Source organism: Medicago sativa, chromosome 4 (assembly GCF_051527215.1).
Source record: "Medicago sativa cultivar Bolivia chromosome 4, Bolivia_mono, whole genome shotgun sequence".
NCBI classification, from domain to species: Eukaryota; Viridiplantae; Streptophyta; class Magnoliopsida; order Fabales; family Fabaceae; genus Medicago; species Medicago sativa.
In genome coordinates, this window is record NC_140752.1 from 92,432,475 (window position 1) to 92,458,609 (window position 26,135).

The 26,135-nt window shown below is 34.1% G+C and overlaps 1 protein-coding gene and 4 long non-coding RNA genes across 5 annotated transcripts; 3 read left to right on the forward strand and 2 right to left on the reverse strand.

The window, feature by feature from the left end:
• Positions 1 to 6: 6 nt before the first annotated feature.
• On the forward strand, positions 7 to 1,568 carry LOC146933828 (uncharacterized). Its single transcript, XR_015007572.1, has 2 exons — positions 7 to 1,250; positions 1,334 to 1,568. It is a non-coding gene; the product is annotated as an uncharacterized LOC146933828 (long non-coding RNA).
• Positions 1,569 to 2,050: 482 nt separating this feature from the next.
• LOC146933829 (uncharacterized) lies at positions 2,051 to 2,655 on the reverse strand. The gene has a single exon (XM_085705600.1). The coding sequence runs from the start codon at positions 2,562 to 2,564 to the stop codon at positions 2,211 to 2,213; it is 354 nt and encodes a 117-aa protein (XP_085561726.1). The 5' UTR covers positions 2,565 to 2,655; the 3' UTR covers positions 2,051 to 2,210.
• An 8,689-nt stretch (positions 2,656 to 11,344) lies between these two features.
• LOC146933830 (uncharacterized) lies at positions 11,345 to 16,216 on the forward strand. Its single transcript, XR_015007575.1, has 4 exons — positions 11,345 to 11,594; positions 12,034 to 12,091; positions 15,426 to 15,494; positions 15,694 to 16,216. It is a non-coding gene; the product is annotated as an uncharacterized LOC146933830 (long non-coding RNA).
• On the reverse strand, positions 13,719 to 14,205 carry LOC146933831 (uncharacterized). Its single transcript, XR_015007576.1, has 2 exons — positions 13,994 to 14,205; positions 13,719 to 13,852 (listed from the first exon to the last, which is right to left on the reverse strand). It is a non-coding gene; the product is annotated as an uncharacterized LOC146933831 (long non-coding RNA).
• A 4,198-nt stretch (positions 16,217 to 20,414) lies between the features above and the next one.
• LOC146933832 (uncharacterized) lies at positions 20,415 to 21,881 on the forward strand. The gene is made up of 2 exons (XR_015007577.1): positions 20,415 to 20,774; positions 21,392 to 21,881. It is a non-coding gene; the product is annotated as an uncharacterized LOC146933832 (long non-coding RNA).
• The last annotated feature ends 4,254 nt before the right edge of the window (positions 21,882 to 26,135 follow it).

Below are 26,135 nucleotides of genomic sequence, written 5' to 3' on the forward strand. Positions count from 1 at the left end.
TTCTTCAGGAGCAGCTTGACTTCAGGAGCGCTTTGCCTTCAGAATCATCTAAGCTTCATTTCCTTTGCTCTTTATTTGCTCATTCAGAACCAATGATGATGTAACTTTATAATTATGGTCCTGTACACTTGAACAAATATTAGCTAGTCCAATTTACAATTTTTAATACCTTGTTATCATCAAAACTTTTTAAGGTTCATTGTTAAACACATTTTGTTCCAACAATTTCTGCTATAAACTATGTTTTAGAAGCATTAATGTTTTCTGAATTTGATCAAAATTTTCCCAATTTAAGAGTAGATTTTGGATAAGTTTAAGCATTGTTACAAACCTTATCTTGCTATCAGAGATTTAAGCTTTGTCACCCTGTGATATAATGTTGCTAGTTTAATTAAAGAAGTTTGAAGTAGTGCCACATTGTGTTCACTTACATAGCTCTCAATCTGATGGAAATGTTATATAATGGAAAGGTTACATAGAGATGTCACATAGGCAGAACTCTTACGTTTTTAACATAGGGTAAGATTGTTACATAGAATTGCCACATAAACATAAAGACATAGAAGAAGTCATGTTTAGTTTATATATAGAAGATAGATGGTAGATAGATCAATATAGATATAGATTTGGTCATCAACCTATACATAAGCTAAGTATAATTGTATAAATGCTGTAAGGTCAAAAGTCATATGCGTAGAAACATATCTGATTGTATAATCCAGATTTAAGCTTTGTTACAAACAATATATGGCTGTTAGAAAACTGGATAAAAATACTCGCAATTATGATGTATCTAATGTATTATTTTTTTTGTGCATACTGAATATTGTACACTGATGTATGTTTTTCTGCACGGCTGACCTGCATATTTTGGTGTTAGGAAGTGTTTGAATTTCTGTTTTGGCAGTGTTTATGATTGTTATGGATGATTGTTTCTTTTCAAGGTGTTTCATCTTTAGCGTTGCCCTTGTATTTCTTTTCTTTGCGAGAGTTGGTAGTTCTTATAACTTCCTATGCTAATAAAAATTTGATGATCCAAAGATTAATATAGATGTTGAGTGTTTTGAAGGAGGGTCGACTTGTTGGGGACTGGTGGCTCGCAACTGTGAAGGCATTGTTAGTGCAACAATCACTTTGAGAGAAAATATAAAGACATCACCACTAATGGCAGAAGCAATGGGATTGAGATGGTGCCTAAAGTGGATCAAAGAGATGGTGCCTATTTGTGCCCCTTCAGAAAAAGCTAAATGGTAAGTTCTTGTAATTTATAATCGAGTCAGTTTTTTTTTGCCTCTAATCTGTATCATCGACGCTTAGTTTTATTTGTGAGCAGCATTCTGTTCTCTGTGGCTGTTCCTTTGGTTCCTTATTCCGGTTTGTGGAAGAGGAGGAAATAGGAGCGAAGATCACCGAGAGGGAGATCAAGATCAAATTTGTCCGAATATTATGATAATTAGTTTTTTTTCTTAGTTTTCTAGATTGTAGGAATGTTATTAAAATATTTATGATTTTGTATGAAAATTATTTATGTATTGTACAAATATTATAATGATATGTGGTTTAATTAATTTGTCGTATTAAATAAAAAAAATCATTTCTTTAATTTATTTGTGTTTATTTAATTTATTTCTCTAATTAAAATCAAAAAGTGGGGGAAGGGATCAAAAAAAAAAAAGGTGAAGTACATTACTGGCGGACATTTCCGTCAGTAATGCAAATTCGATTAACATTACTGGGGGGGATAAATCCGCCAGTAATATTATGACAAATCTGAATCTACATTACTGAGGGATTATTCCGTCAGTAATTACTGGCGGAATAATCCGTCAGTAATTACTGACGGAATAATCCCTCAGTAATGCTTTGTCAGGACTACATCCTCATTACTGAGGGAAAAATCCGCCAGTAACATTTCTGACGCTCATATTACTGAGGGACTCGAATCCGCCAGTAATGCGTATTACTGAGGGATTTTTTGCATTACTGGGGGATTATTTCCACCAGTAATAACCAACATTCTTGTAGTGAACCAAATAACGGATATCAACACTTAAAAACGAAAGTAGCACTTAACATTTTATTTTTTGGCACTCAAGTAGTACTGAACATATATTATTTTCCATTTTCCATGAGAAAATACAAAATTCTGGGAGTGACCCATCTTACAATTATTATGCCAAAAAATAGCAGTAAAGCTCATTGTCATCACATCATGCACTCACCCTTGTATCATTAATAGGTGTAGTAGCCATGTAAATATTCACAAGAGAACGATATCTCCTTTGCTTCTTAACTATAGGAAAAACTTGAACATCTTTCCCAAAGATCTCTTGTATCTTTGCCATTACAATATCATCACTTTGTTGCTTTTTTCCTTCTTCATGTCGGTTGCTTCGCATCCTCTTGCTTCTTCTGCCTCTAATGTTGTTGTTGCCCTTCTCTTCATCACTAAGATCCATAAGCTTTTGTGCTGCATCGACATCATACTCATTAATCAAGTGTTGATCATATTCCACAATCTTCATCTTACGCCAACAAGAAGAAGAAGGTGCTAATTCTGCCATTAAGGAATTTGAACCCTCTTGATGAGTTTCTTTCTCTTATTGGCTATAAATATTATTGTTTTTTTGACCAATGCTATAAATATTATTGTTGTTAATTGTTGATTATGTAATATAATTGACGTGGAGCGCGTTTTGAGGGTACGTGTTGTGTGAGCTCTAGCAATTTCAAAGAGACCAGCTAAGAAACTACGAGGTTGGTTCTATGAAGATGACCTCATAAAGTTAGTTGGTTGAATAATATATAATATTGTTCATATATATAATATTTTAAAGGCTTAATTACACCACAGGTCCTTTAAGTTTGACGTTTGTAACATATAGGTCCTTTAAGTTTGTTTTGTAACAGATAGGTCCTTTAAGTTTGACGTTTGTAACATACAGGTCCTTTAAGTTTGTTTTGTAACAGATAGGTCCTTTAACTTTGTAACAGTGTGCAACTAAGTCATTCTGTTAACTCACCGTAAAAAAAAACACTGACGTGGCTGTGAAGTCTGTCAATTTCGTCTCCTTTACCCTTACATTTCCCCAATTCTCAAACCCTGATTCCATTTTTATTCATACCAAAGCTTGAATTCGTCAAATCAATGGCTTCCAAGTGTAATACCAGCATTATTGCAGGGGAAGAACGCAGGATAGATGATAACAATTTCTTATATAGAGAGTTGAGTATATTTATCATCGGTTTCATCATCTCAGTTATTGCCTTTGCAATGTACTTGGTAATCTTGGACAAGAACTTATAAAGTCCAACAATTAGATTTCGTGTGGTAGAACTGTTGTCTTCTTTCCTTCGGTTATCTTCTCCTGATTCTTCAAAAAAAAATGGGTGTAGTAAAGGAGATGAAATTGACAGACTTCACAGTCACGTCAGCGTTTTTTTTACGGTGAGTTAACAGAAGGACTTAGTTGCACACTGTTACAGAGTTAAAGGACCTATCTGTTACAAAACAAACTTAAAGGACCTATATGTTACAAACATCAAACTTAAAGGACATATCTGTTACAAAACGAACTTAAAGGACCTATATGTTACAAACGTCAAACTTAAAGGACCTGTGGTGTAATTAAGCCTATTTTAAATGAATCAATTCAAATCATTTCTTGTGTCTGATTTCTCATTATGGTATTGTACAAAACGAATGTAGATGACCGTTGGATTGATGTTATAATATAAATGTTGTCTTTGGGGACCACATTTGCATACCAGAAATAGAATAACAAAAATATCGTTTCGAAGATTTTCGTGTAAATGCGTCAAAATAGCTTGTGTATTCACGTAATATTTTTTTTTAAGAAACTAAAATGAAATATATTAATAACAACTGAGATGTCTTTTAAGCACAAGGTGCATTAAAAAAGACGCTCAAAAACAAGATGTCTGCCAAATATTTACAAGGACTAGCAATGGCCGATACCGAAACAACACAAAGGGTTCGACCGCCACTGCTCGCAACCGTACACAAAAGAGGCATTATTTGCCTTTAACCACCAATAAGCGTGGAACTTAACTTTTTCCGAAAGCTCCATAATGGAAGAATGAACATTATTAAAAATTCTATTATTACGTTCTTTCCATATGAGCCACACACAAAGAAGCCACAAAAGCTGAAGAAATGATCTACAACTCCTCCTACCACCCAAGTAATTTGTAAACTGAGAGAAGTGGGTGCTTGGGACGTTGTGATCAACACCTGAAAAACCAAGCCAAAATCTGACATGTTGCCAAAGAGAGCCAAAAAAACTACAATTAATAAACAAGTGTTGCGCGCTTTCAATTTGACCGCAGCCCGCCACACAAAGAGAGTCATCCACATGAGTAATGCCATGGTTCATGAGATTGGATTTTGTTGGTAACCTGTCTCGAAGCAACTGCCAAGCTAAGATAGAAACCTTTGATGGAACCTGAGAGTGCCATATAAGTTTCTCTGAATCATCTAACACCGAAGGAATCTGAGCAGAGAGGGTCTGGTAACCTGAACGAACTGAATAGCCCCCTATAGTATCTGGGTGCCAAAGCCATGTATCTGAAACATTTATCTGCAAAGTGACATTAGCAAGTAACATCCTACACTCCGCTACCAACTCCTCCTCCCACGCCCACAACCTCCTCCTCCACTTCCACGCCTCACCCCCCCTCATCCCAACCTAAAGAGAACATCGATGCTACTGAAATCGACTTGTCCTCCGCTAACTCGAACAAACGGCCAAAGTGCTGACAATGGGGTACATCCTTTAACCACCGGTCACGCCAAAAAAGAGTGGCTGCCCCATCTCCCACCTTTCTCGACACCCTCTCTGAGAACCAACTCTCACCCTCCTCTCCTACACCATCTCTAATCCTAGCCACCTCCCTCCACCAATACGAACAACTCCGGCCCCCAACCTCCAACTGCCCAGTCTCCTCACCATACCTAGCAACCAACACCCTATACCAAAACCCATCTCTGTCAACCAACAACCTTTAACACCACTTTCCTAATAAAGATAAATTAAACTCCCTTAACTTCAAAATCTCCAAACCTCCATTCTCCTTTCTAAGACAAATAGTGTTCTAACTAACCCAAGGTATTTTTCTATGATCCTCACTCCCACCCCAATTTTTTTTTTTAAAATAAAGATTCAATGGAAGAGATAATACCTGACGGAGCTTTGAAGAAAGAAAGAGCATAGACAGACAATGAGGTCAGAACATATTTCAACAGAGTCAATCGACCTCCAAAAGACAAAAAACGGCTTTTCCATGCAGACAGTCTAGATTTTATGCTATGCATCACAGGATCCCAAAACGCCAACCTACTAGGATTTCCCCCAATATAGAGGCCCAAGTACATAAACGGAACATGACCAACCCTGCAATTCAGAATAGATGCTGCCTTTGCCAACCAAGACTCAGATATATTCACCCCAACCAACATACTTTTATGGAAATTGACCTTTAAACCAGACATCGCCTCAAACAATAATAACACCGCCCGCATAGCTCAAACATTAGCCCAACTCTTAACCCCCAACAACAGAGTGTCGTCAGCAAACTGAAGGTGCGAAACCGCCATAGAATTCGTTGATCCCACCAAATAGCCCTCAAAAATATTAGCAGACACCATTTATGATATCATAACATTAAGACCCTCAGCAGCCAAAAGAAACAAAAAAAGGAGAGAACGGGTGACCTTGGCGCAGGCCCCTCTCCAACGGAAACTCGTCATTCGGGCTACCATTTACTAACACTGAAGCAGTAGCTGTGGACACACATTCTTTTATCCACTTACGCCACAGAGTCGGGAAATTCAATTTACCCATCACCGTGTCCAAATAATGCCAATCCACTGAATCATAGGCTTTTTCAAAACCCACTTTAAAAAGAAGAAGCTCCCTTTTCAACTTTCGAGCTTCATCTACTTTTTCGTTAGCCACAAGAACCCCATCCAAAATTTGACGATCTTTAACAAACGCTGTTTGAGTTTCTGAAACAACCTTCCCCACTACCACACGCAACCTGTTTGCTAACACCTTTGCCAGAATTTTGTATAAACATCCCACCAAAGAAATAGGCCGAAAATCATTCAGTTTCTGCGGACTATCGACTTTAGGAATGAGAGCTATAAAAGTAGAATTAATACCTCGAGACAATTTTCCATTCCGATGAAACTCCGAAACAAAACGCATAAGATCTTCCTTCAAGACATGCCAGAATTCTTTAATGAAACCGAAATTCACACCATCCGGTTCAGGACTCTTGAAACTGTCGCAATCCCACACCGTCGCCTTAACTCCATCCACCGAAAAAAAGTTTAACCAAGCCGCCCCCATCTTGAAAAGTTAAGGTTTTGAAATGCAAGTTGCCCACCCTAGGCCATCCCACTCTTGTAGCCTTGAAATGATTTCTAAAATGCGAGAAAATGGAATTACGAATGGGTTGAACACCCTCCACAATGCGGCCTCCTTCTACAAAAGAAACTATCGAGTTGCGGCGTCGACGACTAGAAAGAATAGTGTGAATTTTTTTTGAATTGGCGTCGCCATCCTTGAGCCACAGTAACCTTGACTACTGCCAACATATGCTTGTATTAACACGAGACATTGAATGAATCTCATTAGTAATACTCCGCATTTCAACAATTTCATCCTCAGACAACAACTCATCCTCCCCTCTACCATATAAGGACGCTAACCGAGCCTTCAGAGAATCGAGCTTTGCTGGAATGTTATTACAGTGAGACAAGTGCCACTCCTTCAATGCCACTTTTATCAATTTAAATTTTTCCTTTAAAACAAAGCCGCCTCATCCATCAACCGTGAAAGACTTCCACTTATCTGACAAAAACTACTTATAACCGGGCATGTCTTGCTAGCATTTCAACATGCGAGTAGGACGAGGACCCCAATTTTCCTCATCCACAGACAATTGAAGCGGGCAATGATCGGAAACCCCACGAAGAAGACCAATCTGAAGACTATTAGGCCATCTTAAGCACCACTCCTCCGATAGCAAAAATCTATCAATCCTACTCATAGATACGCCATCGCCCTTAAACCACGTGAACCTCCGACCGCATAACGGTAAATCAATGAGCAAATTTTCTTCAATAAAATTATTAACAGGCGCAAAATCCGTTGTGTCCCCCCCACGCCGAGCCGACCTTCTTTCTTCCATCCCGCACACAACATTAAAATCCCCGCACAAACACACACCTTCTTCCCTCTCCACAGAAGTAACCGAGTCGACAAGGAAACCCACAAATCATGTTTAGCTCGAATATCACAAGGAGCATACACATTTAATAAAAAGAACTCCTCATCCATCATGATAAACCTGCCGTGAATAATAAGTGCGTGATCCTGGCTCACCGACGACCACACCTCCACCTCCGAACAATCCCACATCGTCAACAACCCCCGGATGCCCCCACCGAAGGACAAAAAGAGTAAGCATAATTAGAGATACCCCACAAAGATGAGCAAATTGAATCATCGCAAGCTGATAACTTAGTTTCTTGAACACAAAGAATATGAGGCCGTTTTTCCGCCACCAATAACCTCACTTCCCTCCGCTTCTCCATACCCCCTAACCCTCGCACATTCCAAGACAAAAGCTTCATTACAACCACCAACCCCGCCCCTACCCTACCACCAGACAGCCAAAAAACTACTTCCCTCCCCCAGTCGCGTCGCCTATATCCTCTACCAAAGTTAACACCGGCCCTTTAGAAACATGAGTAGATCGGGATAACACACTGAACATATTATTAGTTTCTCCAGGAAAAGACACCCCAATCACCTTTCCTATATCCTCAACATCCTTTGTTACCGCCTTTTCACTCCCACGTAATGCCACCCAATTCTACCAGTCATTATTTACTGATACCGAAGAAAAAGATTCATTAGAAGAACCAACAGTAGCCACTTCCACAGATTTTGATATTTTCTTTCTGAGGCATTGTCGCTTTCTAATTTGTTGTTTCAATTTTTTCATCACTTCAGAATTTTGTAGCACCTTCATAACTTCCGCCCGGTCCTTGCTAGGTAGCCTTGCCACCTTCTTGAGAGTAAGAACAGGATGTCGGAGCACCCCCCCCCCCCCCCCCCCCCCCCCCCCCCGCTTTCTTTCGACCAGCGGGGAGAGTATGACATTTACTATTACCTTCACCGCCCTTCAAAGTTCTCCTCAATCTTTTCTTTTTGGATGAAAGGAGACCCACATCACCCTGATGAACGTTACGTAACCACTCCACACTCCAAGGACCCGACCGTGAGGACTGAACTTCCTTCTGCGAACAAGACTGCGTGTTCCTCCTTCGCTTCGAATGAGCAGCGCCCAAGAGGGCTCCATCTCCGGCTTCGGACCTCCCAGCCATAGAAGCATGAACCGCACGTATTATTAGTATACGAGAAATGAAAAAGATTGAACAATTCACATAATATACATTTTTTTTTTACAAGAAAAAAAAATTCACATAATATACATATTTTGATTTTTTTAATAAGAAATTTACATAATATATAATTTCAGTGTAAGCTAGTTTTACTCTTACGTCCAATTAATATTAAAAATTTCACAGGTATTTCCAAAAATCATTTATATTTTATGCTTACATAATAAGATGATTATTTATTGGATGACAGTGTAAGACAATCTTATATTGTCGGTGAACTTCTTTAAACTGTTTTTTTTTTTTTTATGTAAAATACCAAAAGTAAAATCCATACCATTTTATGACCAAAGTAAAACAGAATTCGTACCAATAGATTTTCAAAGGGATTTATGACCAAAATAAAACAGAATTCGTACCAATAGATTTTCAAAGGGATTATGTCTCATTTCAAAGCAAAAAAGATATTCGAGACTCAATTTAAAACACTTGCGAGACTCGATATTAGATTTTTTATTTTTTTTTGACAGAGACTCGATATTAGAAATCTCCAAATCGAAAGTGTAAGGAAATTTTAGTTATATATTATTGGGTTAAATATGTTTTTGGTCCCTATAAATATACCAACTTTTCGTTTTAGTCCCTCTAAAATTTTCCTTCAACTTTTGGTCCCTTAAAAATTTTCCTTTTTTACTTTAGGTCCCTCTTTTAAAGTAAAATCATATGTAGAATTCATGTTTTTGAATAAAAATTTGCATAAAAATTCAGAATATTATAAGAATATCTCCCAAAAAAAATTAGAATTTTTTAACATAACATGAATTTAGTATGAATTTTTACATTTTTTACGGTTAAAAATTCATATTTAATTCATGTTTTGTTAAAAAATTCTAATTTTTTATGGGAATTTTTATTACAATATTCTACACATTTCTACATAATTTCATTAAAAAATACAAAAATTAATTTAAAAATAGGGACCAAAAGTAGTGATTGAAAATTTTATAGGGACTAAAAGTTGAAGGAAAATTTTAGAGGGACCAAAACGAAAAGTTGATATATTTATAGGGACCAAAAACATATTTAACCCTATATTATTATTTTTTAATTTGGTTCTTCAAAGTTGAATTCTGTACTCAACCTTGGTAATGGTCAGAAACTAAGAAGTACAAAGGTGAAGTCATTGAATAAGGCACGTACGATTGGTTGTGTCCAGTGTGGAAATTGGAACTCACCTAGATAGAGTCGAGTTAGGTGGAATTCTTGGTCAATTTTTTTCTATCATTTGTCAGCAGAAAGAGTCCAAACATCAAATAATTAAGTGTCTAATGATTTTGTTGCTTCTACTAAATATGTTCATGTATATGTTCGTGGAAGAGAACATTGGTAATTGCTTAAAGGAAACGTAATTCCAAAATTAAATTAACAAAAGCAAGAAAGAAATTATTTTAGAAATAAAAATTGAGTTTTTTCTTTTTCATAAACGGATCCTAGTAATATAGAGTTTGGTCGATCGGTAAGTAAAATGTGATCAAGAATTATTCTAATCATAAATTAAAGTCAATTTCTCTTAAACAATTCGTCATCTGCTAAAACGCATCAACCACTTGACACAAATTGTTTGGTTAAAGTATATTCTTTTTCAATAGTAGAAAAGTGGGAAGGGTTGATCAAATGAATCAGATGAAATTATTGATAAGGCACATACACAAGCTAAACTCAATTCTGACCACGCGCTCTGTCAAAGCTAGGCAACAAGATGTTTATAAAAAACAAAACCAATCATAAACGAGTTATCAGATGGTTCATCACTTGAACCATCTCTTGAAACCAATCCATTTAGCCATAATACCCGTCGGTTCAATCATGGATCTGCCATACCCCGATACAGTCGTGAGCTATGTAAAATTACTTTGAAAATGAATAAAATGACCGAATATAATTTTACAAGTGCCAAAACCTGTCCTTGTCAAAAAAAAAAAAATGCCAAAACCTGTAAAACTTATACAACACACAAACACTTAAAAAATTCTTACAATTTTCAATTTTAGAATTTCTTAAGTGTGAGAAGTTTCTTAAGCTTTAAGTTATTTTACCACTCTTTGAGTATCAAAGTGTAAACATAATCAAATTTATTTGTAAACTTTAATTGTAGAAATCTAAAAGTGCAAGACAAAGAAATATTAGACTTGTGTGTCTAAGTAATTGTAATCTTGTGTGATTATAGTTGAAAGTTCTTTGAAAGTACAAGTGAACCGAAATAACATAGGATTATGGGGTGAACTAGGATAATTGCTTGTGTTGTCTTATCTCTATGATTATCTTGCTTGTTATGTTTTGTTTAAACACTTAAAAAAAAGATTTCCAGAAAAAGAAAACACAATTCAACCCTGTTCTTGTATTTTTCTCAGCTCCATAGTTCATAAGTGTTTCTATTTAATTTAAAATTGACAAAATGAGAAGTGATATAAAGTGGCCGAGTTAATGCATATTCCCTCCGTCCCAAATTGTACGAAAAAAATCACACTTATTAAGAAAACTAAAACATAAGAATTTGAAGTATAGTTTTTTTTGTGTTTTGTTTGAAATAAGTTTTATAGGAAGGTGTAAAAACAATTTTAATTGACTATTGGTTATGGAGAAAATGAAAGAGAGAGAAAATTAAATGTAATTTGCATTTAACTTCATGAGAATAAACAAAAGTTTTTCTTGAAAAAGATAATTTTTAAATAAAACAAGATTAAATAGGATAAATGTTTTTTTTTTTTACTTACATTTTGGGATGGAGGGAGTATATCGGAATGAAGCAAAATTCGAAATATCGACGGTGAATGAGAATAATGGTGGGGTAGGAGAAGAGTGTCTCTTGGTTTACTTATTTCTTGTCTGTTTTATAATAAAGCCCATTGAAAAAAAGCCCTGAACAAATCACCTAACCAGCCACCACTTCCCGGACCCTTCTTCTCACTTTTTTGTCTCTCTCTCTCTCTTCTTCTCACTTCCCCTTCTTCTTACTTATTTGATTTGATTTGATTTATTCAATTAATTTAGTTTTAAACAACTTTATCGGGATGATGATCAAAGAGCTTTTGCCAAGGATCGGGGAGGGAGCAATATTGAGTGTGCTTGCGTGTTCATTGATAGTGCCGCCGGTGTTGTGGTAAGTATTTGTAAATATTGTGTATTTTAAACTTTTCCACATAACACATCACCTAATTTGATCAAAAGCCAATAATCAAATTTTCCCCTTCCCGCCTCTATATAAATACACGCTCCGCCAAATTTCACTTCACAGTTTTAGTTTTCTTTAGCTCCCTCTTCTATTTCCCCTCTCTTTGTTTTTCTTCTCAATCTTTCTCAGAAGTAATTGATCTTTCCCTTTCTATATTGAAGTTTTGATGAATTCGGTTGTGATAACTTCGATTATCTATCTTTGATCGATCTTTGAACTTATGATGATTTCGCTTGAGATGCTTCGATCGAACTTCAGATTTTTAGAGTTCAATTTCACCATTTTCAGAGTTTGTTTTGTGGTTGATTTCATATATAATTTCTACTTCATTTTCTTTAGCTTATTGTGTTTGATTTGCCTCTCGTAGAAACATCAATGGCAGGTCGTAATTGGACGGTTGAAGATATAGCCAACATGAGGAACAGGTATGTTAACTGATTTTGTTATTATTTTTCATTTATTTATTTATTGAAGAAAAGAAAACGATTCAACAAAGCTTAATAGAATTTTGTTGTCACTATGCTAGTTTAGACATTGTTTTGCTTTCATTTATGCTATGTTATTTTCATATACCTTTGGTTATGTTGGTTTGGTTTGGAAAAAGTATGTGGAGGATTCATGAAATTTGACCTGTGCGTGTGTGATGAGGAGTGTATGTTGATACATGTGATTTTAATTTATTTTTTGCATCTATAAACGTATAGTACTGTCATAATCATGTTGAGTTAGAGTTTAGATAAAATGTTTTTTTGCTATGTGAAAGGTGTTTGTGTGACTACTAGTCCGAGTATTTGTGCAAAGCACGAGCAACAAAGCTTTGATTAAACATATTGTTTTAGACTTTTACGATGAATAATTGCAGGAATATGATTAGTAATATGACCGAGAAAAACTCAGTTATCGACAACGTGTTGATCATGTAAAAAATATAAAAAAGTGAACAACATATTGTTATATTGTTCGTTGTTTAATTAAATTGAAATTGGTAATTGTTTCCTAAGACAGAGTACAATTTTAATTGCATACTGTGGCAAGGATTGCTTCCAAGCTTGCCACCTAATCCTTTCTACCTAAGAGAAGTTCAAGGCTTGTATAGTATTAGGGACTATAATGACACTAACTCATATTTAGGGACTAAAACAACTACTTACAATAACACTTCATGCACCATTAAACAAATCTGGAATGAATTGAGCATACATGCAAACAGTGATAGTGGCTCAAAAAACTTCATTTCTTTGAGCCCAACTTGTTAGTTGTTTTATTACATGTTCCTCATAGTAAAATTCATATTACATGTAGATAAATCAAATTCACTCTATTTAAGTTGCTCTTGTGACTTGGGAGGTATGATGAAGTACACATATTCATTGCCTAGTTGAAGTAAAGGCTTAAATATCCATGTGTGGGTACAATAGTTTGAGACTAAAATGCTCTAAAGTGCTCAAATACTATAAAACTCTAGTTATTCAAACTCTACTGATAAAAAAACTACATGCATAAATGTGAAGTAGCAGAAAAGCTTACTATTTGTTTCCCTTAACAAACAAAAAATGTTCAATGAGTTTGTCCTAAGTCATTTGCAGCCAGTTAGTTTATCCTTTCCCTACTTGCAGTGAGAATCAAAGACACAAAAAATCGTTAAGTTCACACACTAGCTTTCTCGTCATTCCTACTGCTTTTGTACTAATTCAGAGTAACACAGTAAATTATCCTTTGGTTCAATTGTGTTGTTTTGACTATTTTAGACCAGGCCTTGGTAAAAATTAAGCATAACTTAGTAGCCAAATGAAAAATACCTTAAACCAGACTTTTGCTTATGTAAAATGCCAATAAGTCACAAACTTAGAATTTAACTTTCAATCACAAAATACTTTAAAGCTTTATCAACAAAACTAAAGGAATTGTAGATATCAAATAAAATCAATGTAAAGAAATAAATCTAAAGAACAAAATTTCATGTTCAAACCTTTGTTTCCAAAAGGTTACCCCATCATATGGGTCATAGTGAAGAAGCTGATCTTGCTTCAAAGAAATATCAAAAGGATCAAATGGAAATGAAAATACCACATGATTATTGGATCATAATAGACCTTCACAATTGAAATAATGAACACAGCCTCATAGAGAGACAAACAACACATAACAATGCAAGTTTTGTTTCCAAAATGCCCATTGTGTGTGCCCTGTTGAAAAAGAAAAAAAGAGTAATTCAGTAAAAAAATATGATTACAGTTTTGATTGTCTGAATGAAAACATAGAATAAATCAATAAAAAATTAAAAGGTGAATTCAAATCTTGAAATTAAAGACGAAGAAGCAAGTTACCTTTTGGGTTCAGGAAGAACTTGTTTGTCCGAAGAGCTTCTTTGTGTATATGAGTTAAGAAGCTGAAGAAGAGAAGCCGGAGAAGTGGTGTTTACTTTGTTGGCTTCTAAGGTGAGAGAAGAGTGTAGGAGAAGCTTGTGTGTGTGGTGTGTGGAAGAAGCTTGTTTGCTGTCACGTGAGAGATAGACGGGAAAGTCAAATTGTGCGATTGCTTGTTTTAGGAAACAATTTGAATTTGAGAACGTCTGTCATGCCATAATTGAGTAAACCATCTATTGCTTTTGTGAATAGTACAAAATGAGTCGTTGTATTGTGTTGGGCTTAGTTGTTATTGGACTTGATTTAAATTTGTGGAAATTATACCCTATACCCTTACATTTAATCTTTTACCCCTACAAATCATGGCAAGTACCAATTTTACCCTTTTTATAATTTTTGATTTCACCCTTACATAATTTTCCTAAAAACAACCGGGATGGTTTCCAGATTCATCTTCATAAACAATTTAAAATACACTGTTCCAAAAAACTAGAAAGGATTCTTTAGATCGATAAAGAGGCAAAACCAGAAAAATATTATGCTAACGAATTTTTTTTTTTAACAAAAAAACATGAACTTTACCTCTTAACAAACATGAATTCACCATGGGAGAAAAACACACTAACATTGAATAACAAGACAAGAGAAAGGCAAACATAGTGAATTCAAGAGATGAAATTGAAAAAAGTAAGTGAATTCAAGAGATGAAATTGAAAAAAGTAAAATGAAAAACGTAAAACAAAAAGAAGTATTGATGAGTTTTTGATTGTGTAAACCATTTGTAGCCTTGTGTTGTATTTGATGAGTTTTCTGCTATGAAGAAATTGAATTCAAAGAAGAATTTTATGGGTTTTGGTATCATAATCCATTTTGATTAACTCTCTTCAAATTTCACAATTCAATCTCAATTTTTCTGATTTACAAATTAATTAACCGGTAGACCTTTGATGTATTCCTAAAATTGGAAATTGGAGAATCCAATTTCTGAAAAGTTTTGCAGGTGGAATTTTGTGTGGGGTGAAGCCAAATGACAAGGGTAAATTTGGCATTTTCAATTAATTGTAGGGGTAAATGATTAAATGTAGGGGTATAAGGTATAATTTCCTAAATTTGTTTTTTGTTGTTTTATGAATTCAAGGCCTGAATCCATACATAAAGAGAGAGAAAATTCAAAAATTTAAATACTTTGTTCATATGTCATTTTCATAGTTTGAAGTTTGAAATTTTGTTAATAGTAACAATTGTTTTTTATTATGTAAATGATATAAGTTGATGTTTGATAAAAGGAAAGCTAAATTTTTTGAAATTTTGTTAATAATGTTCAAGAAATAATGTAGTTGAATCACATGATGAGCATGTTATTGATAACAATTAATTCCGGTTTGATATTCAGGCCACATGGACAAGAATCCAGGAGGCTCGGGCTTTTGCTGCTGCTCAGGCCCCGCTTCAGGCAGCACAGGTAAAACTACGTGGATATGGATCTGTTATTAATTTAGTTTTACGGGTGCATGTCGATGCTAATGATATTGGGAATTGGATCCTCAGCTGCCAATTTGCCTGCTGCAAAAATATCGGCCATTCAATCATATTAATAAGAATACTCTCGGTGTGTTAAGTGTTGGAAATTTTGAGCTAACAAGTTTACTTTATAATGGCAGCAGGCGCAAGCTCAAGCTCAAGGACCGGCACAAGGACAGGCAGGAGTGGAAGGGAATGCTTTGAATGATGCAGGTGGGAATGTGATTGCCCGGTAGCCGAAAACCATTTCAGGCAATTTTGGCTTGAACGTGGACTCCTTGGTTTTGATGCACCTTAGCAGCTAACTTCGAGGCTGTCGGGTTACATGCTGGATTACTTGCTATTGCTCAGGAGGAGTATAACCTTGGACAGGAATTATTTGAGAATATCTAATTGCATGTACACGAGACTAATTGATATTTCATTAGTGATACTGGACAAGTTGATATTTGTTTGTAAATTGTAAATGTTCCATTTAGTATGTTCCATTTAGTCTCATTAGTGAGACTATGTCTCTGTTGACCTTTCGTCCACAATGAGCCTAGGTGGCATTTAAGGTGGACGACTTATTCACCATGTAGAGACAGGTGGTGATTTTTACAGGTTGCCTTGGAACAAAAAAAAAAAATGCATCATTTTTAATGCAATATATTAGAATGTTAACTACACCCATTGTTAAGTACTTAATATGTTATAGTTTCTTTTACAAGATACTTTGAACGTATTCATTCTCAAATAAATTAATGGCCCCGTTTGTTTTAGATTTTTTTCCAAAAAAAATCTATTTTTTTCTTTAAAAAAATCATTTATTTTTTATTTTTAAGTGTTTTGTTTAGGATTTTTAGAAAAATTGTTTTATCAAAGAAAATCTATTTTGACCCTAAAATTAAAAGCTATTAAGCTTTTTTCAAAAACAAGGAGGTAACACATGTATAAAGTTAAAATTCATTTTTTTTAATGGATTTTTATGTGTAATATTAAAAAAAAATTAAAAGATTTTTAAAAAATTCAACAGTACAAATCTTAAAAGCCGCAAGAAAATTGTATCTTTTTAATCTTTTTCCACTTTTTTGTCGTCATGCATTGTAAGTTGTCTTCAAATAAAAATAATGTAATTAGACAATTTATTCACCTGATCAATCATTAATGTTTGAATGCTTTTTTGTTTATGTTAACTCTTATGATTTGATATATAAAATTCACATCAAAAGTACAGGTGGGAACCGGAAATAAACAGTGCAAGAACTGAGGAGAGCCTCAGAGAGGGATCTCAGAATATGGAGTATGGATTTCATGAATAATAAATAGAGTAATGATATTTTGACATCCATTTGATGACAACTTTGTTGACAACCTTGTTTTTCTCATTTCTTATTGATCAAAAACAATGGAGAGAGAGAAAAATGAAGAGAGAGGATAACAACATCATGTGAGTATGAGAGAGAAAGTTGTCAAAAAGTGGTTGTCAAAATATCATTTCTCTAATAAATATTCATTTGGACTGCACAATGTGTGAGATCTTGTGTCGGGGAATCTTGTAAATAGTTGAACCAAAAAAAAAAGAAGAATGTGACTATGATTGTACAAATAAATTATACTCCCTCCGTCCCACAATACTTGTTCTATTTGGAGAAAAAAAATTTGTCCCACAATACTTGACCTTCTCAAATTTTTAAGCTTAATTTGACAAGTTTACCCCTTATAGATACTTTTTGTTGTCTCCATGTAAAAGTTTGTAGTGGAATAAAAAAAGTAATCATTACTTAAAAAAGTGAAGGTTTAAAAATAATAATAAGGGCAATTTAGTAAAAATATTATTCTCTTTCTTTCATCTTTACACTTTTCTTAATATGTGTGAAATGGCCAAGTAGGTCAAGTATTGCGGGACGGAGGGAGTAACACATTCTTGCGCATATTGAACTTAACGTTGGATTCATGTATGTGAAAAAGATGCAATAGGAATAACTACAAAGGAGGAGTGCTAGCTTTGGAAATGGATCCCACGTGAAGTGATACAGTTTACATTGATTTCATCAAATAATAGAATGAGTATTAAAGAGAGGGTGACATTTCACATGGGAAAGGTAAATCCTTTCCCATCATGGGAAAGTTGATTTTTAGCCATAGATATATTATTAAAAAAATTGAAAGGTTGAGATTGATGACCTTCCACCTTTTCATAACTTTTTTGATATTTAACATTTTACAAAAATTCAGACCCCACATAATATAAGGTTAATGTTATTTTATTTATTGGTTTTCTACACAATTTTAGGCCTACGTGGTATTTAACACTATTACTGTTACTAGCTTACATGTTCTTATAAGGTGTCCCTAATATGGTCCCTTCAAAATGATCTTCAATTGCAGGTTCACAAACAAAAAATATTTCATGGTCCCACATAACAAAAAATTATTTTTTTAAAGTGAACATGTGTAATTACTTTTAAGCCCTTAGTATAAGCCAAAAATTCTCAAGTGGAGAAGCATTTTCCTCCTCTCTTTCTCTTCTCTTCAAGACCGTTGTTCTTCCTCTTCTTCTTTTATCTCTCCTTCACCTTCAAGGCTTCAACTCACAAAAGCTAATCCTCTGGTCTTCTTCTTCCTCTCACCATCATATCATAAAACCTTAAATCTTATAAACCCATTTATTTTCCTCCTTTATCTCTCTCTCTCTGTTAGTAGCTCCATAAGTTGGATCAATTTCTCCTCTCGTCTGAATTCGGGATTCAATCACCTCCAACATCTTGTGAACATGTGAATGAAATAGAAGACTCCTTATGAGAAAAATTTACTTTTTCATCAAATTCTTAACCATCACTATTGTACTCCCTCCGTCTCTAAATAATAGTCGTTTAAGATTTACGCACAATTATTAAGGAAATGATTAATTGTGTTGATTTTGATGGTAAAATTAGTATCATTTACTAAAACACCCTTATTAATTGTAGTTAGTGGGGGTAGTTAAGTTGGATAAGATTCAATAAATAAGGGTATAATAATGGAAAAAAATAATAAATGTTGCATTGGTATTTTAAAGTGACAATTATTTTGAGAAAAAGAAAAAATGGTAAAGAGACAATTATTGTGAGACGGAGAGAGTACATACATTCACCAACAAATCTCTTTCTCTCTCTCTCTCTCTCTCTTAAAGAGCTTTCTCACCTTCCCTTTACCGCCGAAAGTTCCACTTTCATCTTCTGCATTTGCCTCATCCATATTCAATTTTTTCTTCACGGTAGTCATCTTCATCTTCTCCACTTGGGGATTTTAGGCTTATATAAGGGTATAAAAGTAATTACTCATTTCACTATTAAAAAATAATTTTTTGTTATGTGGGACCATGCAACAATTTTTTTTTTTGAAACCTGCAATTGAAGGTCATTTTGAAGGGACTATGGGTGCACCCTTAAAATAGGGACCATTAAGGGCACCCGTTCTTATATGATGAACATAAACCTTAGTTCACTATCGAGCTTCTAAGAATGGCAAACATGTTAAAGGAAGTAGTAAATCATATTCACTTAGCATTAGGTGTATTAATAATACCCGAATCAAAGCAATTAATTTGAAGAAGAAGAAGAATCTACCAAAAAAAATCAATAATTTTCATACCAACTAAAACTCAATAATTTCTATGATTTACACAAGAAACACCATATTACTGATAAATGAGAATTTTTACTTTCAACAACAATCTGATAGAAAACAAGTGGATGAAGGTGTGGCATTTTTGACAAAGAGAAGAAGATAGAAAACAAGCCTCTCTTCAACAAGCAATTAAGAAACAAGTGAAGGTGTGAGATTTTCTTTCATGTTTTTGAAGTCTTTCTTCATGTTGCTGGTGTGGTTGAAGTACAAGTAGGAGAGAATAGTGGAGTCTGGGAAGATAGCAGTGTTTTTTAGTGGTGTAGATTTTGTGGCGTGGATAGTACTGTTTTTTAAATGGTGGAGGTGTAGTTCACAATTTAGTATAATAAGTCATTAATGTTTTTTTTTTGTCTGGACTGTAAAACCAAATAAAGCAATTGCAACCTGTTAGACTGACAGTTGCAGGTGAAAAGCTGCCTTTCCCATGGTGGGAAAGGATTGGCCTTTCCCATGTGAAATGACACATAAAGAGAGTGATGGAAAGGGAGTGTTGATAGCATTCTTCAACCGCGAAGTGATTCAAGATACTTTGGAATCCTAAAAATAAAGGACACATTCACTTCAAATGCATGGGCGATTCTATGGCCTGACGACCCCGGGCACTCGCCCTGGCTCCGGCCCATTTTTTTTCAATTTTTTATGTAAATCCCTATGAATTTCTTATATAAACCTGTATAAATTAGGCAATTTCTTTAGATTTTTTATTATTATTTGCTTGTAATTTCTTATGTAAACCCATATAAATTTGTTGCAATTTTTTTTTGCCCTGGCTTTACAATAATTCTGGCTCCACCACCGTTCAAATGTACTAATCAATGTTAGAAATTTAACTTATAAACTATGAATTTTCTCAAATACTCTTGTGTGCCAGAGACAAAAGGGAAAAAGAAGAAATTTGTAAAGAATTTATCTCTTAAACCATGAATTTTCGCATACTTTTTGAGTGGGACAAAAGTGCGTTTAACTAAAAAAATAATGTGGGAGAGAATCCTGGCAGATCCATAAAATTGAGACACCAGTTTTGTACTAAAATTGTATTCCCTCTATTTCAAAATACATGTCAAAGTCAACCACTTCACATATGTCAATGCACAATTTTGACCGTTAATATCTTTAATCAACCTCTCCGTTTAAAAGGTACTACATATTTAAAAACCTTTATTAATTAATTAGCTTATTCATTTTTCTTCATATGTAGCTGCTGGTTTGTGATATTCATGATGATGCATTACTAAAGTTAAATTTTTTTTCCGTTTTTGTTTGCAATTTGAACTTGATCATAAAAGATGTATTTGAATTTTGATCGGCTGATGGCGCTGAGAGGAAGTGACATGCATGCCTTGTCAATATTCATGGTCTATCCAATCTACGTTATTTACACTTGATCTAACCTACAAGGGTGGATATGTGTGGCATAACTTGGTACTAAAGGACACAATACCAAAATATATTATAGAAATTCAAAGAGCAAGGTACCCATCACTCACACAAACCTTGTTTCTGTCTCGTTTTCTCACTCTCATCTCTCCTGGAACCGTTTATTTTCCTCCTCACACGGGTTTGTGTTCCGGTAGACTGTTTTTATTTCTCCCTTTCTTTTCTTTTTAGCTCTTCTATTCTATTATCTTATTTTCTTGATTTGCAGATATGAACATGAGTTTTTTTTATCTTTTTAGGGTTAATATATGTTTATGGCTCTAATATATTTTTTCTTAGATTTCAATCCTGTAACAACAAAATTCGTTTTTGGGTCTTCATGGTGATTTTGTTTGTTCTAAATAGATGATTTGACAGTGGCAATCCAAAATTCCCTCAAACTATAAGGGTAAACTAAAATTTATTCAAATTTCCAGTGGCTAAAATATTTTAGATTTCGAAATTTGATGTCATGAAAGTTTGAAACCAAATTATGGGTTGAAATCTAATTGTTTTACAGGTAAACAGACATAGCTAATATTATACGGGTAAATATATAAATATATATGAACTTTTTTTATTCACACTTTCTTTCTATTATTTTCTCGATTTGCAGATCTATAGATTAATTAGAATAGTTTTTTTTTTTTTCGTTCTTCTTTTCAATTTGTTTGTTGATTTGTAAATATAAATTTGCTCTTATTTTCTTGGTTTGCTGATCCAATGGTATTTGTTTTTTTTTTTTTTCGTTTTCTTTTGTATTATTTTCAGGCCCCTGCATCGGTTCTGGTCCTGCACCACTAGGCTCTCGCACCATATGGACAATTTGGAAGAATGGGATGTAGTGGCCAGGAATGGAGGTGTGGGAGTTCCCCTCGTATTCGGTCCAGATACGAACGAGATGTTTACTCATCATTGGTTCGAGAAGGGTATGAAGGGTGCTAGTGCACCATCAGCCGGCTCCTTTCATCTTGATATGGCTTTCGACATAGCTCTAGATAGTTTCAACAAAGGTGCTGCTTCCCGAGCCATGTTGGTGCCCCTACTCCTGCTGCGTGATCATGTTGCTTCCTGCTGCGTGATTATGTTGCTACATGGCATGCTATTATATTAATTATATTAATCCAGGCACACTAATAAAGATAGTATTGTATTTAGTTTTATTTTTTCCCAAATACTATCAATATCATTGCCCCTGTAATATAATCTATCTTGACCCAAAAAATAAATAAATTATAATCTATGATTTTTTTATCACGTTGAATTTGATGTAAATTTCTTGACTGTTTTTTTCACTCCACAAGAAAAACCCATTCTCAGCGATAAGCATACCCATGAAAATGGTTTCTCAACTTGCTCTATAATTGTTGTTTGAAATATCCTACCGCCGTTATACTACACTTGCTTTGTAAGAAGTAAGAACTCGAGGTAAAGAGGAACTCAAACAATTGCCACTTCTCATGTGTTCCTCCTAAAATGTGTGGTCAGTAGCTTAAAATCATATCTTGCTATCCACTCGCAACTATGGCATCCCTTCCATATTGTTGAATGCAACAAAAATAGAATGAATTAATACCAATGGTACTTAAGTGCCTTGGAGTTTTTTTAGTGACTGCCGTTGGAGGATAACAACTTAACTCTATTTTGGTATTTTTGCAGTGTGAAAGAGCAATTTTCTTTGTACTAGGGGAACCAAAAAACCAATCCAATTCATTTAAAATTGCATTTTTTATTTCTTCTCGGTCTTTTGTTTTTGGTTTTTTTGTTTTTAAGTTTTTCGGTTTGGTTACCACGACTTGCATTGGATTGGATTGAACATGAATACCCCTAACTCCAAGGGTAAGAGCTAACATCAAATGTCTAACTTGAGTAATTTAAAACTCATAAATAATCAATGATCAATCTCTATCGCAATACATGTTTGCTAAAACATTGAACACTTTTTAAGTTAGCTTCACGGTAAGACGACAAATTTTAACCTCTCTAAACTATACCTTGAGGCAAATGATTCGTTGAACACTTTGTTAGTGAAGGTTTGACAATAATGTATGGTAAGATGAATATTTGGAGCATCCACATTTCATGGAAGTCACCCTTTCTCCCAATCAACCTATCCATTTTCAAAGGTACTACATATATAAACACCTTTATTAATTTATTACTAGCTTATTCATTTTTCTTCATAAGTAGCTGTTGGTTTGTGATATTCATAAGTAATGCCTTACTAAAATTGTTTTTTTTTTTGTTTTCATTTCGGGTTTTTAATTTGAATTTGATAAAAATGTATTTGATCGGCTGAGAGGAAGTGACATGCCATCTCAATATTCATGGTCTATACGATCTACATTATTTACACTATTTGAATAGGGACAAAAAAAAGGTTGTTGTGGTAATTAATTAATTTCAGGACTTATGTGAGGCGAGTTGAGATCCTATCTACTCCCTCCGTCTCACAATATTAGTCGTTTAAGGTTTGTGCACGGTTATTAAGGAAATGATTAATTGTGTTGATTTCAATGGTAAAATTAGTAACATTTACTAAAACACCCTTATTAATTGTAGTTAGTGGAGTAGTTAAGTTGGATGAAATTCAATAAATAAGGGTATAACTAGACCATCGACCCGTGCTCCGCACGGGTCCTACCAGCTTACACATGCGCGTTTGAAGTTACGATTATTAGTCTCTTCCTATATTAATTGGTTATAACTGAATCAATATGTAAGTAATATTTTATAAAATTCCAATTACGATAAATATTAGTCGCATAATGGTGACTTTAGTAATATAATTTGTTGCTACCATTGGAATACAATAAATCAAAATATCGTACAAAAATCATTGATTTTTAGCACAACTTATCTTACATTACGAAATACTTTTGGATATACTACATTTGAAGTCACATTGGCATCTTGAACATTTTCATCCATTGTAAGCATCTTCAATCCATCTCTTGAGGTAACTCTTGATATTGCAACATATAACTGACCATGTGAAAACACATGACTTGGCAAATATATCTCAACTTTCTTCAGAGATTGTTCTTGACTTTTGTTAATAGTCATTGCGAAAGAAACAGCTATCGGAAACTGTCTCCGTTGAAATTTGAAAGGTATCATGACATCAGAAGGAGTAAGAGATAATCTTGGTATAAAAAATTTTCTTGCATATATTGCTTCGAAATATGACCTTTCCTTCAGGCACAAATTTACCCATTCTAGTTATGATTAGTCTTGTGCCATTGCATAATCCTGATCTTTGATCTGTATTCCTTAACAACATCACTGGAACACCAACCTTTAACCTGAGTTTGTGATTTGGAAGACCAGGTGTATTAATTGTGTTGAGAAATTCAGGAGTGTGGACAACATCAATTGCATCGCCATTCGGGTTTGTTGCTAACGACGAATCTTAACTCAGATACATTTTTGCTTCGCCTGGAATCAAATCCAATATATAATCGTTTATTTGTTTGACAATTGAATGCTTTGGAGTTAATATGGACTTGTCTTGAAAATAAGCTATATCAGTCATGCTATCTAATATATTTGGATAGGTGATCTTGACAATAGTCGCAATAGAATTCTTTGTGTTCATTATAACTTATAGTATTATTATTGCTTTCCATTAGTGATATCGACAAAAGGAGTGCGCGAACTTATATTACGACTTTTTTACCTCATATGAATACAATGATTCTCTTTAGAGGATTCTTGTGAAACTTGTTGCCCATTTCATGCTCAGTTTGGTTTTTTTTCCTTCATGCTTTAGATAACAAAGTCAATGGTTCATTTTTTGCAATGCCGATTAGTTGTCCATCAGTTAGGTATACACACACACACACACACACACACACACACACACACGTGTGGAGTCCTCCCATACACATGCGGCTCATATCATAAGTACTGCACAATTATAGATGTAAAACCAGTGCATGCTTGCTAATATATACACCCTCCGGTCACTATTATAAGCAAAAATTAACATTTTGGATTCATTCATTTAATGATGTATGTGGTCTATAATAAAGACCACATACATCATTAAATGAATGAACCTACAATATTGTCTTTTGTATGATTGCATTTTGGATCCACCAAAGTTACATAACGGTACAACTCATAACCAATGTCTTTTGTACGGTGTGTACCCAAAAACATATAATCATGCGACACATATTGCATAACAAAAAAATGCAATGTCAATTAAACTTCTCTAAATAGCGGCAAAAAGAGCATTGTAAACAAAGTGCATCAACAAACAATAAAAGCACATAAACTAACAACAATATCTTATGACCTTAGTTTGTGAATCGATCTAAATAAATTTATTGCTTAAAAAAAACACGTCAATTAAACTTTTCTAAACAACGGCAAAAAAGAGCAATGTAAAGGAAGTGCATCAATAAACAAAAACACCACAGAAACTAATGGAGAGCATTAGCATATGACCTTCATATGTGAATCAAGCCCTAAGCCCCAAAATTTCTACAAATAAATTTTTTTACCGAAAAAAACTATTTTTAAAAAAAAATTATTGGAAAAAAGTATGGAAAAAATTACCGGGATTTTTTTTTACTTGAAAAAAATATGAAATTTTTTTTTTACCGGGAATTTTTTTTACCAAATTTTTTTTTTAAAGTAAAAAAATATTTTACCGAAACTTTTTTACGAAAAAATATTTACTTGAAATCAACATTAAATGATGGTACCAAAGCTTACATAACACACCAAGGAGACATTAATGATGACATGTCCACACTTGGGAGGGAAATTCAAATTTGAAAACTTGGAATCAACATTAAATGCATCATTAAATGATGGTACCAAAGCTTGCATAACACACCTAGGAGATGTGTTTGGGAGGGAAAATACAAAAGCAATTAGGGTTAAGCATTTGCTTGACCTAACTGGCTTTTATAATAAGTATGATAGTGGAAAAAAGTAATAAATACTGCATTGGTATTATAAAGTGACAATTATTTTGAGAAAAAGAAAAAATGCTAAAGAGACAATAATTGTGAGACGGAGGGAGTATTTACTATTTCTTCATTTCCTTAGGTTGGAAAGATAAATACACAAAAAATCTTAAAAGAAGTATACAATAATTAGAGTTTATGTCCTCTCCATTTCCTACCATAAATGGTAAAGTCAATTACTATAGTTTTTGTGTATAAATATTATAGAAATGTGTGCATTTATATCATGTATTCCGTCCGTCTCACAATTATTGTCTCTTTACTTTTCTTTTTCTCAAAATAATTGTCACTTTATAATACCAATGTAACATTTATTATTTTTTTCCACTATTATACCCTTATTTATTGAATTGAATTTCTTTATATAATTCCTTAACCAAAACGGACATTGGTTAACATTCCCTTGATTATTTTCAGATTTTATTGCGTCTCTATATCTTCAAATAGGAGAAATGGGAGGATGTTGACTCGAACTCAATTAAAATAAATAATTGGGCGTTATTATATATCGTTCCATTTAATTAACTTTGCAG

Excerpts from the sequence above, each read along its gene's own strand:
- LOC146933829 (XM_085705600.1), bottom strand. The coding sequence starts at position 2,564 with ATGGCAGAATTAGCACCTTCTTCTTCTTGTTGGCGTAAGATGAAGATT.